The 18308-nt window shown below is 39.1% G+C and overlaps 1 protein-coding gene across 5 annotated transcripts in view; it reads right to left on the reverse strand.

Annotated features, from left to right (window-relative positions):
* Positions 1 to 18308, reverse strand: part of LOC110082283 (lethal(3)malignant brain tumor-like protein 4) — a 70318-nt gene that overhangs the window by 49282 nt on the left and 2728 nt on the right. Inside the window, exon 1 of one of the 5 annotated variants that reach the window (XM_078380187.1) lies at positions 5825 to 6547. The exons of 2 other annotated variants lie outside the window; for them this stretch is intronic. In XM_078380187.1, coding sequence (XP_078236313.1) covers positions 5825 to 5941 — 117 coding nt within the window. In that variant the 5' untranslated portion in view covers positions 5942 to 6547. Of the gene's footprint in view, positions 1 to 5824; positions 7429 to 18308 lie in introns of those variants that run through there. 2 more of the 5 variants (XM_078380186.1, XM_078380185.1) reach the window with 2 other exon arrangements.

Below are 18308 nucleotides of genomic sequence, written 5' to 3' on the forward strand. Positions count from 1 at the left end.
GAAGTCCAGTTGCCATGACTCAACTTCCAGATAACCTAACCTGGATGACTGAGAATCTTCACAGATATCTCACAGATGGTTGTTCAATTTCCCCTTGAATGTCTCCAGCATTGGAGTGCTCACCACCTCCTGAAATAATTGTTGGACTACTCTAACAGTTAAGAGGTTTTTCCTGATATTTAGCCTAAATCTGGCTTCCTGTAACTTGAGACCATTTTTATGTATCCTGCACTCTGGAATGATTGAGAACAGATGCTCCTCCTCCTCTGTATGGCAACATTTATCTCATAGGTCTTGGTTTCCAGTCTCTTGGTCATCCTTGTTGCCCTCCTCCAGACTTGCTCCAGTTTGCTGGTATTTTCCTTAAAGTATGGTGTCCCGAACTGGACACAGTACTCAAGATGAGGCCTAACCAGTGCTAGATAGTGTACCTCATGGGATTTGGAGACTATACTTCTGTTTATGCATGCTAAAATCGCATTTGCCTTTTCTGCAGCCACATCACACTATTAGCTCATATTCAGCTTTTACAGTTCCAAGATCCTTCTGACTCGTAGTTTTAGTGAGCTAAGTTTCCCCATCTTGTAGCTATGTATTTGTTTTTTCCCCCTAGAAAGCTTTTATCGGTACAGTGGACAAGATGTTTTGGAGCAGGATGGTCCATAGATTGTTTAGACAAAAAAAGATGCTAAGAAGACCTTTAAAGATGACATGAAGAGTCCAAACTCCTTCAAATGTAGCAGAAACAGCATCACAGTGTTTAGGGAGACAGGTACCATTTCCACTGCAATACTGCAACCTGAAGAAATCAACAACTTTCATAGAAATCAGCAACTTTCTTAGAAGACTTCTTGAACTGTGTGATTATCCTGGTTGAATAATATTTCATGCACATCAAGTGCACAGAATATTAACTTCAAAAGGTAAGTGTCCAGGTAATGAACTGTCCTCTTTGACATGTTAAAAGATCAAGAATAAGGAGGTTGTAAGATGTCTGTTGCCATGAGAAGTGAAGCAAACCATGGCTGATGAGGTCCCCATAGTGTCAAGAGTATCACATTGGACCTTGTCATATCTTGATTGTTGTTTGATGTATTAATGGAAACATGTATAGTAGACTTCCCCACAAGGGTATCATAAATGCATCCTCCAGGGATCAATAATCCTTGCCTGTCCAAGAACAGAACATCTTTCATTTGCAATTTTCTCTCACTGCAAATAAATCTAATTGTGGGGTATCCCAATGATTAATTATGAGCAGAAAGGCCTCAGGAGACAAGTCCCATTCATATGATTGAGACATTTTTCTGCTTAGGAGATCTGCTGCCTGATTGCAGTCCCTATTCATGTGAATTGCTACTGGATAAATGTGATGTAAAATGCACCACCCATAGTTTAATGGTCAGAAACAGAGAAAACATTGAATGTGTTTGTCCTTGCTTGTTCAAGTAATACCTTGCTGTTGCACTGTTTTTTGCAACTTGTGTAACAATGACTATCAAAGGAGGTAGAAATGCTTTCAGTGTCTTGAATAGTGCTAAAAAATTCTAAATAATTTGGGTGTGGTTGTTGTGGGTTTTTCGGGCTCTTTGGCCGTGAATTTAAAAAGAGACGGAGCCAAAATTTAAATGTAAGTAACCAGGCAGTTGTGGAAGGTAGATAAATGCCCAATTCTAAAGAAATAGTAAAAAGCCAAATTAAGTTAGGAACTCCTACTATTCTGTGAAAAACGTTGCTGCAACTTGATCAATATCCAAATTAGCCGAATGTATCCATATAAGCACATCATACAGCAAGTGAGAAAGAATCTTAGACTGAAAAATCTGAATGGCTGCTGGGATATATTGGTTTCCCGGAAGAATAATGAAAATTTGAAATAGCTTTTAATTGGGGAGAAATTGAAGAAATGGCAGCTTTTTTACAAAATGTCCAGCTGAGTTTGTGATGAATATGAAGACCCAGATACTTAGAAGTGTACTTGACGGTAGGAAGAAGATCCTATTGTCCAAGGTGTAGGGGACCAAGAGTGGGGAAAAAACCAAAATGTGGGTTTTATTAGGGTTAATGGATAGATCATTAAGATCACAGAAATCCTGAAATTTAAGTAAAGTGCAACTAGTATGAGACATTAGCACTGTATCATCAGCATACAGGAGTATAGATAAAGGAACACCATTAAGGGCTGGAGCCGACTGATTGCAAGGGGAAAGAAAAGATAAATTAAATAATAAAGGGGCCAAAATGCAACCTTGGCGAACACCTTTGAAAATTGGAATTTTTTCGGTAAGAGTGTTGGAATCAGGTAAATGAACCTGGCAGGAATTATGGGAATGCAATTGGCAGAGCAAAAATAGCAGGCGTGGATCAATACTCCAATTGGAAAGTTTTTTTCCTTAGTAGATCTCTGTTGATGGAATCAAATGCCCCTTGGAGGTCCACATAGGTAACAAAAAGTTTGGTTTTGTTGTGGATTGCGTATTTTTCAGCAAGAAAAGTCAGCAAAAAGATATGATCCTGAGTGGACGCTCCGGCACAAAAGCCTATCTGTTTCTTTCCAGGAAGATCCTTGTCAGCAGCCCATATGGAGAGTTTTTTTCAAGAGATATTTAGAATATAATTTTCCAATATTGCATAATAAGCTTAGGTAAAGGTTCCCCTTGACAATTTTTGTCCAGTCGTGTTCGACTCTAGGGGGCGGTGCTTATCCCCGTTTCCAAGCCATAGAGCCAGCGTTTGTCCGAAGACAATCTTCCGTGGTCACATGGCCAGTGCAACTTAGACACGGAACGCTGTTACCTTCCCACCGAGGTGGTCCCTATTTATCTACTTGCATTCGCATGCTTTCGAACCGCTAGGTTGGCGGGAGCTGGGACAAGCGACGGGTGCTCACTCCGTTGCGTGGATTCGATCTTACGACTGCTTGGTCTTCTGGCCCTGCAGCACAGGGTCAGAAGGTTTAGCTCGCAGCTCCACCACGTCCCTGTATAATAAGCTTATTGGTCGATAATTTGAGGGTTGAGAGGGATCAAGAAGACATAGTCTTAAATGTCTCTACACCAATGCACAGAGCACAGGAAACAAACAAGATGAGCTGGAGCTCCTAATGCAGCAAAATAAATATGACTTAATAGGTATCACTGAAACATGGTGGGATGAGACTCATGATTGGAATATAGTTATTGGAGAATATAACCTATTTCAGAGAAACAGACCTAGTAAAAAAAGGAGGAAGAGTAGTTTTATATGTAAAGAGCACTTATACTGGTGAAGAAATCCAGGGTATAAATCTCGGAAGCCAGGTTGAGAGCATCTGGGTAAGAAGTAAGGGGGAGAAAAATGTGAGGGATATCATTGTGGGAGTATACTACACTTCCTTTTGGTCTATGTAGACCAAAAGGGACCCAAGCCAGTCTGGGGAGTTGGATGAAGCCTTCCTGAATGAAGCAGATGCCCATATTCAAAAGCGAAAGATGCAGTAATAATGGGAGATTTCAACTATGCCAATATATGTTGGCAATTAAGCTCTGCCAAGAACACAAGGTCCAAAACATTCCTTACTGGCTTTGCAGACAATTTCATGGTCCAGAAGGTGGAAGAGGCAACAAGGGGAACAGCTATTTTAGATCTAATCTTAACCAACAGGGAAGACCTTGTTAATGAGGTTGAAGCGGTGGGAGCCTTAGCTGGGAGTGACCATGCTCTCTTGGAATTTGTTATACAGTGGGAAGGGGAAGCCAAGTGTAATCACACACATATTCTAGACTTCAAGAAAACCAATTTTTGTAATTTTAGGGAATTATTGGCTGAAATTCCATGGACAGAGGCACTAAAGGAGAGGGGAGTTCAGGATGGATAGGGATTTTTTAGAACTAAGATACTAAAGGCACAATCTAAGACTGTTCCAACAAGAAGGAAAATGGGAGATGTCTAAAGAAACCGGAATGGTTGACTAAAGAACTTTCAACTCAGCTAAGTGTAAGAAAAACATGTACAAGAAATGGAAAAACGGGGAAAGCACCAAAGAGGAATAGAAGCAAATAGCCAGTACATGTAGGGGATGGTAAAAAAAGCTAAAGCACAGCACGAATTTAGGCTTGCTAGAGAGATTAAAGATAATAAAAAGGGATTTGTTAGTTATGTCAGCAGTAAAAGTGAAAAAAAGGAAAGGATAGGGTCTCTGCATGGAGATGATGGCCAATTACTAGCAGGGGACAGGGAAAAGGCAGAACGAATCAACAGCTTTTTTGTCTCAGTTTTTCCCAAAAAGGAAAATAGTGTTCAACCAGAGGGACGAAGAGCAAGTAAAGTAGTGTGGGAAATGCAGCACAGAATAGGTAGAGAAGTAGTACAGGACTCGGCCCAGATCTGATGGTTGTTGTGGGTTTTTTTGGCTCTTTGGCCGTGTTCTAAAGGTTATTCTTCCTGACATTTCGCTAGTCTCTGTGGTCGGCATCTCTCTGTAGCTGTTTGTTGGATAGTTGAGTATTAATAGCCGTGGGAACAGCTTTTGTCCTTTTCAGGAGATAGGGTGATGGTGGTGATCAGCCTGTTTTTGTTGTGGATGTATTGTTGTGATAAGATGGAGAGATTATCTGTCACTGTGATTGAGGGGTGTCTTTAGCAGGACTAGTGGTCGTTATCTGCACCTGTGGGGTGAATATTCATATACGAATACCTCCATCTCTAGTTGTGACAAACTGAATCCTTCAGTTTTGTAGATGCCAAAGTGTGTTTCAAAGATGGAAGGCCATGACCAAGCCCAATGTCCAGAGCAATAATGGATTCCTCTTGCCCCAAAGAGGTAGACTAAAGTAAGCTAACATTAGTGTCCTTAACTTTGGTAGTTGAGACAGAGTCTTTATATGGTTGAGGGTGAGCTGAGATCAGATGTACTACTTTTAGTGACTTCTCCCACTAGTACAACTTAAGTTGGGATTCATAATAATGGAAAGCTACTTTTGTAAATCCTTTACAGACAGAGCAGTTCTTCACTAAAATGACCTTCATCAAGACATGTAGTATTTCTGTTAAATTGAGGGATTTTCGCTCATCATTCAAGACACTTCTTCATTAAGGCTGAAGTGGACATATTAAAAAGGCAGGAAAAAACACTGAAGAGAACAAAGGGAGGGAAGGGGGGACACTTTATAAAGACTTCACTATGGCAACTTTTTTCTTGCAGGCAACAAGGAGGAAAAAGTGGAGAGAAGGTAAGCATATAGAGAAAAATGAAATAAAACTGGGCATATTGTAGCAATTTAAGATAGATTCAAGATTCTGTGGCATTGCTGCTGTCTTGGACAGAAATGGACTAAGATTTCAGGGAGGGGCACATGCACTATATATGGGAGAAGGAAGAAGCCTGCAGCCTTGGATCCTCAAATGCTCTTGGACTACTACTCCCAGAAATCCTGGCCAGCACAGCTAGTGGTAAAGACTTCTGGGTGTTTTAGTTCAAGAATATCTGGCCAAAGTTGGGAACTACTGGCCTGAAGATTCCAGCAGTGCTTCATGCAGGTGTGCTAACCCAGGTGTGTGAATCACAGAAGACCACAAAGCAGTATATTTGTGTAGCTGAAAATCTCCCAACTTTGATTAATAAAAGCAGTAACAGTTCTTAGTATAGAAACTTCAAATTCAAAAAAGAACATAGAGCCAGTCAGAAGACAATCCAATACTCTTGGCATCAGTTTGTTTTTGTCACCACAGCTGAAATTCATGACAGAAAGCAATACATGTAACAGAAGATCTTTTATCTACCCTGACAAAAGAACATTTGCTAACTATTAGGGCCTCTGTTTACCCTACCCCCTTTTTTCCTTACTTGTATGTTGCTACCTGGCAAGGTAGCAATGCCGTCTTTCCAGTCTAAGGCACCCATTACATCGAAGTCTGCAGTCTGGGCGATGGCTGGTTTTTTCTCCGAGAGATTCTGTTCCATCTTTCAGCTTAGTCTTTGATTTTTAATTTTTTTTAGAATCAAAATTAGGCTTGAAAACAAAACAAAACAAAAGGCACAGAATCAACAGGCCAGTTGCTCACATTTCATGAACCATTAAAGAGCTATGATTATGCTTTGGCAAGCAGGGAAGTTTCAAGGATACCGGGAGATGAGTCCCTATAATGATTAATATTAAAGTTATGAACATTAAATAAACAGGGTGTTTATTATTCAACTACGATTAGCTGTGTTTGGGAGACTGGGCCATGCACTCATCATCACTAGTTCTCATCTTTTTGAAAAAGAACTTTGGACATACTATAATTTCAGGGCAGAGGTTAAGCTTGATGGCAGGATATTTATGTTCCTAATTCTCAACTGTGCCACTACAAATAAAATTAACAAAGCTCCTGTGAACCTAAGTCACACTCACAGAGGCCACTCACTCCAGATAACTACACATTGTTGCCTTGCATCTTTTTAAACAGCATAAGCTGTAGTGTATTATACTAACACTTCTCAAGCCAAGAGACTTTGGAACTGGGCCTGAGGAAGATGGGTTACCAACAACGTTCCCTCTAATTTTCCAGAACACTTGGAAGGAGGCCCCCCCCATGGAGTTCCGGCTGTGATTGGAAGCAAATCAGCAGCAACAGTAGTTAGGCTGTGTGGCCCCGATTCAGTGCTGTGCACCCACACAGCTTAGAGGGAGCATTGGTTACCAACAAAAACTCACAATCTACTTAATTTTTTCAGTGGTCCAATGAAGGCATTGCCTGTTTCTGCATTTGTACTGTTTGTCAAAAAATGACCACAAAGCATTTCACTGATTTTTTTTTCCTGAACTGTGGAGATATCGCTTAAATGGCTGCCTGGAGAACAACTAAGACTTCTGACACAGCCTAGCAGTACTGACTGCTGAAGAAAACATCCAGCAGGGAATCTAAATTCTTGGCTATACCTCTCTGGCGGAGATCTGCCATGTGGCTGTGTCATCCCTGCCACCATAGAAACTACTCTAAGTTTTAAAAGAAAGGCAATGTGCGAGTCGAGGGTGATGTAAATTGCTTGAAGAATCTTTCGTTTGAAGAGATGTGAGATAAACTCCCAAGATACTGCTTAGGGAGGAATTTCCTCCACCATCCCACAGGTTGTTTGCATACTGCTCAATTCACCTTAAGAATTTTTTTGCCTGGCATTAACAACTATGCCATGAGCATGGGTCCTTCTAAGATGTGTGCCTGTGCACGTGTGACTCTATCCCCCTTCATGCAGGGCTCCTCCTCCTCCACTCAGTGATAGTGATCGTTTTTCAGCCCCTTTGGTTCCAGTTGCAATGGAACCGGGGGGGGGGTTGCATATGTGTGAGAGGCAGAGCCCCACCCAGTGGGGCTGAAAATTAGAGGGAACATTAGCTATGAGACTTTGAAACAGGGCCTGAGGAAGATGAGTTACCACTGAACGCTCACAACCTACTTAATATTTTCAGTGGTCCAATAAAGATATTGATTGCTTCTGCATTAATACTTCTCAAGACAAACTATGGCTACATTATTTAACTATCCCACATGCAAAGATGGAACTGAAGCTCAGATGGAGTATGCTATAAATCACTGCTCTGGGCATATTAAAAATGAACCACAAGGAGCAGGACAGAAAAATTTTGTGACAGAATCCTTCACGAATATATCACATCCACAGATTCTTTTCTGGTTAAGTTAGGAGGCAAATGCTTCTTGAGTACCGGCATTCTGGAGATACTGTATAATGTCATATGCCCTTACATCACATCTGACATTAGCTGATCATAATAGAGTTTTCAAGGTATGTGAAATATTGAAGAAGTGGTTTTTCCAGTACTCTTCCCCCAGTGAGTTTCCATGGCAGAGCAAGGATTTGAACGTAGGTCTCCTGAGCCCTAGTATATCACTCGCTTCCCTATACCACACTGGCTCTCATCTTGAAGATGCAATATTTCAAATTTTTGGATGAAAGTAACAAATACTTTAGTGAGTTTGCACAAATGTAGCAGTGTAATAACTATTCCATGCTACAGAATAATGAAGGTTTTATATCATCTGAAACTGGGATATTATTTGCTGAGGGTTCAAGCCTTTAAAACTGATAGGTAAAACAGCCCAATTTAGTTTTTATGGATTTTCTTTATTAACTGAGAACTTAAATCCATCTCTCCCACAAACCCCTTGTTAATGTAACAACTGCCTGGCCTTATTGAGAATCTGTTTTCTGCCTATACATAGGGTTGTAAGTTTTGCATTAGACAGAGATGTTTTGAATTTTCAAAGCCAATTGACTGAATTTTCAAAATAGGAAATATATGTTGGTTGACATTGTTACTTTTCCTAGAAATAAATTCTAAACCATTTTCCCCTTGCAAATTATATTGGAAGAATTTGGGCAGAAAAATATTGACAATCGATTTAAATTAATCACAATTTCATTTGCATTATTCTTTTTTTTCATTATGCATAGACAGAACTTTATAGCATTCAAATTTCCACCATTTCAAAAACAAGAAAATGCTCTGGCTTGAAAAATCACAGCTGCTTACACAATTTTCTAGTTAACTATTCTGGTCAAGATCAAACAGTATATATTGATAACCAGTCCAGTGGAATCAGAACTTCCCTTTCCCCCACCTGTTCTACTGCAGCCCACTCTGGCACGAAATCCCCTGCTTTACTGAACAGTGTTTTAAGATGGAGGGATGGACAGGAGGAAGAAGGGGAAAATTTAACCTGGCAAAACAGAAAGATCTAGTACACCATGAGATCCCGGCCTTGTTCATACCGCCAAATAATCCCTCCAAATAGCTGTTGCACAATATTATGACCAATGTCAATTGTAGCCTTCTAAATTGCTAATAACCAACCTTTAGGGTAGCACAGTCTGCCCCTTCTGAGTCTCCACAGTCTAATAAAAAAGGAGGGAAATGTGGTCCTTGTATGCAATCTAAAGACAAGGGTGAGTTATACTACTAAAATATCAAAAACAAAAGCTAATTTTCAATTCCACATGAGTCTTCATTAGGCTAAGAATTACACAGCTGGAGATATTGCAGAAATAGGAATTCCAAAATCATGGCCAGATGTATAAGCCATGTTACCTGTCGAAAACAAAATTCTGAAATGAGGGCTGGAGAATCTGCTCAGAGAGTGTATGTTTCAGATTTCACTGAAATTGGGAGAAACAAAAGTGATTCTGTCATGGCAGTATACTAAACAGTAGCCATCTACCTGAGGGATACAGATGGCTCTGGGTACGAAACTGAAGGAACTGTCAGTTTTTCCCGTCAACAGCCAGACACTGACAAGGAAAGAGGAAGAAATAAGAGGAACAAGATCTCAAAGAAATGCCAGGACACTGGATATGCAGCCCAATAATTTGTACATAAATACAGCTGGGGACTGGAAAGGTGCAACACTCTGATATCTTTATATTAATGTATGGAGCATAAGAAGCAAAGAAAATTAACCTGAAATCCTAATATATGGTGAAAAGCAGAGTCTCATAAGAATTACTCAGTATGAAAATGTACTCAGTATTACCGGAGTGTAGCAGTCAAAGGATATGCCTTGTTCAGACTGAAAGATAAATCTGAGAATATGATTCTAAGAATAAAAACAGTTTTGAGAACATTTGGCAACTGGGAGAAACAAAAGTGATTTTGTTATGGCAGTACACTACACAGTGGCCAGCCACCTGAAGGATACAGATGGCACTTTCCAGGTACAGATGACAGAATTTTCACGCAGGTAGGTCACAATAGTAGTTATGGAGACTTCAGCTAAGCTGAAATTCTAACTCTACTGCAAATAGAGTATCAAATACATGTTTTAATTATCTGCTTAACAACTTCATTTTTGAAATGTTAGAAAAGATCTGGGGGTTGGAGTCAATGGCCTTATAATGGAGCCTTACAACTCTATTATTCTATGATTTTACCCTTGGTCAGAGGCATCAGAATGGGCAATATGGAGCTTCATGGACAACGGACTAACCTGATACAAACCAGCTTCCTATGTTCCCTATATGCCATCCTGAGCACCCATTAAATCTGCCTATTCTAAGATATGGCCTGACAGAAAACGTTATAAAAGAAAAATGTAACCAAATAAACAAACCACAGATAAATACATTAGCACAGTATTCAGCATTCTGGGGTCAGTAAGTACACTACGATAAACCAGAACTGCTGAGAGTTCTGGATTACAGTACAGTGGTGCCTCGCTTGACGACATTAATTCGTTCCAGCGAAATCGCTGTAGAGCGAAAATGTCGTCAAACGAAATAAAAAACCCCATTAAAACCGGTTAATGCGTTCCAATGGGCTGAATAACTCACCGTCCAGCGAAGATCCTCCATAGGGCGACCATTTTCATGTGCCTGTCTTGTGAAAAATGGCTCCTAAAAACAGCAGGGAGCCATTTTGAGCAGCCAGCGGGCATTTTGAAAACCCGACAATCAGCTCTTTTGATCGTCGTAATGTGAAGAATCAGTTCCCGAAGCAGGGAATCGATCGTCGCATAGCGGAAAAACCCCATTAAAACATTGTTTTGCGATCGCAAAAACATTGTTGTGAAGCGGATTCGTCCTTATACAGGGTAATCATTAAGCGGGGCACGACTGTACTGTGAATGAATAAGAATGCTCATCCACGCTACCCAATCACTTCCATTTAGTTTGTCCTGCCAGTGGAAGCAAGTAAACAAACCAGGCAATTTCCACTTGTGGTTTGTTTAGCAGTATTTCCAAAATACTAATGACACAAAGTCATTACTCAAGAACAAAAAGCCAGGGTGCAAGACTAGTAAGACCCTATTTACAAGATTAGAGTTGTTTTAGATCAGTCATTTTTGGGGGGGGGGATATGGTCACCTAGGGGGCCCTGGCACATCTGAAGGAGGCTACAAACTGGAAACAGTTCTTCACATATCACCTTATAAAGTTCGTTATGCAACTTATACAATCCTGATTTGGACTATACAGTATTTCTTTCATATTGTGTTTATGGCCCTGGCCTTTAAAAAAGGGTTGAGAATAGTATAACAATCAATATCCTACTGCTAATTTTCACTTGCATAAGGGAAACTGCTTAAGTCCTGGGTTGAACTCCTTGGTAGTAGGAGCACTACCATCACTGAGCAAAGCACTGCCAATGAATAGTACAAAATAATTATGCATAGCCCATACAGAATGAGATAGAAATCTTCCTCTATAACTAGCTTTCATGGATCTAGGCAACATATTATAATAAAACAAATTACTTTTTAAAATGTTTCTTTCATATGACTACACTGAAATAAAACCAAATCCAGTTCAAAAAAATTTCTCAGAATCTCAATTTTCCCCCTTTCTTCTTACCCTACTTTTTATTCCTTCTGGTAGCACTCTACAATAAATGCCTTCACCATAATCAGCAACAATCTCCTTGCTTTCAAGTGGAAGATCTCTACTCAGTCCTTATTCCTGTTATCTTTTCTGACATATTATTTTATTTATTTATTTAGTTTATATGCTGCCCACACTACCGAAAGGTCTCTGGGCGGCTTACAACAATTAAAATACAGTTACAAAAAACAATTAAAATACAATTAAAATATACACTCTAAAAATTGCCATTAGGACCCACAGTTGATATTATTTCAATTAAAAGCCTTTAGAAAATAACCCTTAACCTTGTTTCATTTTCTTCTCTTTGCATTCTTCCTTTCCACAATGCCAGAAGTTGCCATTTTTGCCCCAAATGCATTTAACAGGCAACTAAAGTCAGCTACCTCCTAAATACAAGAATTAGTTCTGTGCCATCAACTCGGAACTGATTTATAGCAACTCCAATAGGGCTTTCAAGGTGAGTGAGATACTGTATTTAAGGGTGTTTTTACCAGTCCTACTCCCCCACTGAGTTTCCACAGCCAATTAGACATTTAAATCCTGGTCTCCAGAGTCCTAGGCCATCACTCTATCCACTACTACACCACACTGGGTACCAAAAGGACCAGTATTAGGTTACCTCAAATAAGAAACATACATTTCCTTTGTAGAAATAATGGTTACAACACACTTCCCCCACCGCCTTCCAATGCCTCAGCAAACTTGTTTATCAAGGAACAGGCCAGCTGCTTCAACTTACTATTTGAAATTAATAACATGCATTTCTAAAAATGCATTTTTCTTCTGTGCTAAACCATATTCCAATTTGCTCCGAACCAAAGAAGCAGTGCTGCAAAAGTACACCAAGACACTAAGGCACAGATAGGAAGGGACTGCAGACGCTGATGGTTTTAACGTTTTTACCACTACCACACCAACAAATCACAACCTTTTTCTTCACTGTTGAAAAAGGAGGTAACATCTAAATAAAACTGCTTATAGTTCTGGTTCCAGAAGCCCTACTATCTGAAAGCCAATTCTTGTATCTCTACACCTTCTCTTCTCTAGTGAAGATGTACAGAAAAGTAAGAGATACATACATTTATTCTTTATCAGCAGTCCCTAATCTGGTGTACACCAGTTTTGTTTGGACTACATTTCCTATCACCCCTTTGTTGTCCACAGCATCTGAAAGATGCAGGCTGGGAAAGATTGCACAAGGTACTAGTGTTGCTTGCAAAAGTAACTGCTCACAGACCAACTGCTTCTAGAAAATCCTGTAAGCACTATGCTTCTGAATATGTATTTTTCAACACTGTATTGCTTTCCAAGGTAAAGGTAAAGGTTCCCCTTGACAATTTTTGTCCAGCCGTGTTCAACTCTAGGGGGCAGTGCTCATCCCCGTTTCCAAGCCATAGAGCCATGTGGTCACATGGTCAGTGCGACTTAGACACGGAACGCTGTTACCTTCCCACCAAGGTGGTCCCTATTAATCTACTCGCATTTGCATGCTTTCGAACCGCTAGGTTGGCGGGAGCTGGGACAAGTGACAGGTGCTCACTCCGTCATGTGGATTCGATCTTACGACTGCTTGGTCTTCTGACCCTGCAGCACACAAAGGCTTCTGCGGTTTAGCCCACAGCGCCACCACATCCCTTTCCAAAGGTATGCTTAAATACAATACTAAAACTGAGCAACACTAACAAACAGAATAGACAGTTCTAACATATAAAACTAATTGTACTAATGCTAGTTGTTTAAGCTCAGGGAGTCTAATGATAGTCTTTTCCACCACGGATTTTCAAGTTTTCAAGATTTTCAAGAAAAGTCCTCAAATGAAAAGCACTGTCCTATGCAATATAATTTAATCAGCAGCAACTGGAAATAAATGCTACCGGAAAGAATCAAGTAATCCATCATAAAGAAGGTTTAACATAATTATTTCTTCTAGTCAGAATCATTTCAATTTAGATAAATGCATGATAAAATGTAAGAACACTGAATGGGCAGTTAACAGTGACAGGTGGTTAAATCTACAGTAATTCTCTTGCATGACTTAATTACCACAGCAGTCATTAAAAAGCTGGGTTAATCCTGGAAATTGTACTACACAATGCAGCACATAAGGGTGTACTGAATTGACACTTCTGATTTCTGTTAAAAATGAAAATGTTAAAGGGGCTATGTTTATGAAAAAACCTTTACAAACCTGCTAGTCTCAATTCAGACTTCAAAACATTACCATAGCACAAAGACTATAGAAGTCACATGAGCCACAGATGAAAGAGAAGTGACTTATTCATCAGCCTGTATAAGAATGTGTCATTAAAGACTAGGGAGGATAAACTGATGATAGGAAGGAGCCGGAAGATTCCATGGCAGTTGGTCAGCAGTTAGGTATAGGAAAGAGACCCAACAGTCAGTGGTCTGGAGGAAAGTGGAACAGTGTCAATTTTTTGAACTAAAACATGAGTTGCATAAAAAATTTCCTTTCATCGTTATCGAAATATTCTGGGCCTAGTGGCAATTACTATCCTATTAACATCAAAATACTTCTATCTGTAAATAAACAGGAGAGAGGGGGAAGGGTAGAGAGCATGATCAATATTTTGCTGCCCTTAACTTTTTAGTATTAATGTTTATATTAAATATTACTGTAAGCACCCAATTCTATCATTACTTTTCTACTGGAAAATTTTAGCTACTTGATTAGATATGACTACAAATATCCTTAAAAAATAAACAATTATTGTTCATTTCTTAAGGGGCTACAGTGCTTAAAACCGAAGCCTATTAGTAACATGAACATAATTTTTCCAGAGACTACAAGAACATAAGATTACAGGTGTATTCGAGCGCCTCAAAATTAACAAATAACAAAAGTAGCAGTTTGTATTTACAACTATTAACCATAAAGCCTAAAAACTCCCAAACACTATTTAAATGTCTCCAGTTTTACTGTTACAAATGTAGCAGAAATATATATACATCAACAAATCTTGAAAATTGCAAAGGCTAACACCACAATTTTTTGCAGTGATATAACTGAAATTCCAATTTGATTGAATGAGTTAACCCGGATGATTTATGGATTGGGGGATTCTGGGAGCCATAGTCCTCCACAGAAATGGTCAGAGCTAGGAAATTTGCTACAGAAACTACTGATCTCCCAGCTAAACAAATGAGAGATTATCTGGTCATGCTATCTGTGGAATTCAATAAATTACAGTATAGTCCAAAGTATTCTGGGAGTTACAGCTCACTATTTTGAAGGAGTGGAATCTCAAAATATTTTGAAAGTTATTTTTTACGAAGCCCATTTTAATGGGAAACATTTGCAGAGTTAAATCATTTAGTTTAGTTATGCTCTCTATAATTAAGGGATGTTGATTTCTGAGGAGAAACTTTCGTTTACACACAATGATGATGGCTAGTTGATCTGCATCTTTTTACTGAGTTACGTTTTACTATTCTTTTAAGAACTTTATTTCCCATTTCCATAAATCTGCCTGATAGTTTATCATTTGTTGTATTTGAACCATTCTTCCATACTATTCACAAATAAAACAAGGCTTAGTCTGAAACAACCTTAATTATTTAAAAACTGAGTGCACAAAACAAATAAAGGTCGTGGGAAACTTGGTCTGTAAACCCTTAAGGCAGAACATCATTTCTCCATCACAGATTTCCTAGTGCACAGTAACAATTTGCTCCACCTATATTATGGATACCACAACTGCCTTTATTAATGAGTAAACAGCAGTGTTTGGCAAATATGAACAGTCTGTTAATAAAAGCATAAACCCATTATTATTAGAATTAATTTACTGATGGAATCAACAAGCATTCTGAGACTAATATGTTGCTATAAAGCTTGTAAGACAACTTTTAGGTGGATAAGTAACAAAGATATGGGTAACTACTTGTAACAATTTAACAGCAACATAATATACTATATGAATGGCCTGCACAAAAGCCACCCATATTATCTCATACCGACCACTAATCTGGGTTAGGCACACTGTTAAATCTGCTTAGATCAAGATTTAGCCTTACACAGAATGGATTCAATGAAACCAATGGAATATACATTAGTCACAACTAACTCCTAATAATTTTAATTTCTTTTTTTAATGTGCCATCAAGAGAGAATTGACTTCTAGCAATCCTAATAGGGCTTTCAAGGTCCGTGAGAAATTTAAGGAATAGGTTTACCAGTTTCATATCCGAAGTAAGTTTCCATGACTGACCTGGGATACAAACCCAGGCCTCCTGAGCCCTAGCCTTGAACTCTTGAATTGTTGCCAGTGATTTAAGACAGGAATAATTTTAGCATACAGAACAAAAATGAGATATAGTAGGAGTTCCTCAAAAAACATAGCTTCATAATTGTTAATAATCATCCTTGCCAGAAACAAAACAGCTTTCCCGTCTTATCTATTATTTCAAAACAATTCATTTTAAATATATATTTAGGCACTGTGAAAGCACTTAAATTGCTTACCCACATGTTAGCAATACAAAAGCTACAATGATTTTAGGGAAGCAAAATCATTTATCTCCTGTCAGAAGCCAATAATCCAGCCAAATCAATGTTATTTGCTCAATAAAGCAAAAGTACATAGTGCACAGCAGTTCTCAAACACTTCCTATACATTATATCAGTAATCTTTATAATACTCATGAAAAAAAGGAAAGACTTGCTGTGCTTATATCACAGTATGTTGTCAAAAATTTCTGTATATTCATTACTGGCAAAAGATGAACCAGTGGCTTCTTGCTTGCATTGTCAATAATGATCCCAGGTCACTTGTCAGTTCTAAAACCTACTGTCCTTCTTTTTCACACATAGGAAAAACTGTAGCCTTTCTCTGATTATTTTCAGCCCACTGAGCAATTCCAAAATACCTCATTTCCATCTTTCTGTGGGCCTATCAACACAGGGAGTCGAATAATGCATATTATCCCAGACTCATAAGTTCTCAGTGAAGCAGGTGTAGCCTACTGCAGATACCTAGGACACACAGCCTATCTTTCAAGTATTTTTTTCACATACAAATCACACATTACATTTTTATGAATACACATAAAGTGTTTTAAGTATACATCTAAAAAAAATTGCAAATCCATGTTCCTGAAACAACTTCCCAGTGCATATTACACATGGGCTGCAGCTGCATGCCACTTGTGTGGAAAAAAAATTCTTCTGTGCTCTCTGTGCTCAAATGAATGCCCAAATTCGCTGTGAAGGCAACATAAAGAAAACCAGAGCTTAAAGGAGACTCCACCATAGTGCACAGAATACTGTGTGATGGGAAACATAAAAAGAGAGAGAGAAGTAACTGAAACATGGTGCACAAAAAATTAGAGAAGGGGAGGAAAAGAAAAAGAGAGAAGGATAATAGAAATACTGTAGGGCTTCAAAGAGAGTTGAACAGTGTGCTTATGGGCTAGTTAGAATAGTACAAACCTCGTGTTCACAGAAATGTGTTAACTGGCTGTATAGTTTATTCTAGCTGTGTACTACTGCACTACAAGCTCTCAGTCCTTAATTAGCAGAAACGCAAACCAAGTCTGTGCGTTTCTTGAGAAGAAAATCCAAGCTCTTAAATTCTTTCTTCTGACAAACACTAATATTCCTTTACCACAAAAAAGTTAGCACATAATGGCAGAAAAGTAAAAACCTCTTAAACACTAATTTAAAAAGGTGAGTTTGCTTAGATTTAACATGGCAAGCCCACTTCATTTATATGCACAGTGTTACTTTTAATTGGAAGATACATATTTCTTTCTTCTGCACACACACATACAGAGGGGAAACACCCAACCTCCTCTTCTTGGAGACTGCGAAAAATTGTCAATGGGGGGGGAGCCTTGAAGGCATAAGAAGGAGGGCTGTCAGCCTGGGCAATGCATGTAGTCAAAATAGAGATGGGCACGAACATGTGTTTGGAAGTTTGTGCCAGTTCATAAGTGTGGCAACACAGGTGCTGCATATTCCCTTTCCCCCCTCTCCCACTGGATTCCCCCACTCATCAGCCAGTGCATGCTCCTCTTCTTCTCCTCTTTGGCTGTTCAGCCACTCCACGGCAAGAGCACAGGCTTTCCTGCCCTGCCTCCTTGTCTGAGTGGACGATCACACTGGGGCTATTCCTGGGGACTGGCTGAACTAACGAAAAGGAGGAGGAGAGGAACATGTTTCAGCTGGTGAGTGGGGCATTGGCCAGGGAGGCAAGGGAAGGGGACATGCAAGATTCATGCCCATCTCTACTTCAAAACTTTTGTTTCACAGGTAAGAATCTGCCCAGCATTGGACTGCTTCTAGATGTGGTGGTGGTTAGAATTCCAAAAACATTCAGAAAAAAAATGTTTCCACAAAATATGTTTCTTTTTGGAATAAAATATTTTTAAAACAACATTTTGCCTACTCAATACAAAGTATGAAGACCTTTATGTAAAAGAGCCTACAGTACATGCAAATTACAGTTCCTATAGATACCACAGAAGTACATCAGCCTTCTTGTGCATAGTGCTACGAACTACAAAAGGGGACCATACAAGACAGTTGTACCATTTGAGAGTGTGCTAAACATACTCCTTCTGCAACATAATGGGAGATTTTGTGTATAGCACAGTTCCTATCTGCTTTTGAAGTTGTCAATACTGTGTGTTTTGTGATGGTAAGGATCACAAAACAAAGTGGATCTTATTTCTGAGTCAACATGCTCTATACACTTGTACTGTACTCTGAATACTACAACTTCGTATGCCAGCAGTGTAATCCTATGTGTTTATTCAGAAATAAATCTCACAAAGTCCAGCAGGGTTTACTCTTGACTAACTGTGCATCAGATTTCAATACAACCTAAATTATAAATGATGCATTTCACATTGTTAATTCAGTAAGATAAACTAGCTTTCATGAGAATATATGTCAATTCCTCCTGTTGATCAATTTTCCCAAACCCTCTCC

The sequence above is a fragment of the Pogona vitticeps genome, chromosome 9 (assembly GCF_051106095.1).
Source record: "Pogona vitticeps strain Pit_001003342236 chromosome 9, PviZW2.1, whole genome shotgun sequence".
In the NCBI taxonomy this organism is placed as follows: domain Eukaryota; kingdom Metazoa; phylum Chordata; class Lepidosauria; order Squamata; family Agamidae; genus Pogona; species Pogona vitticeps.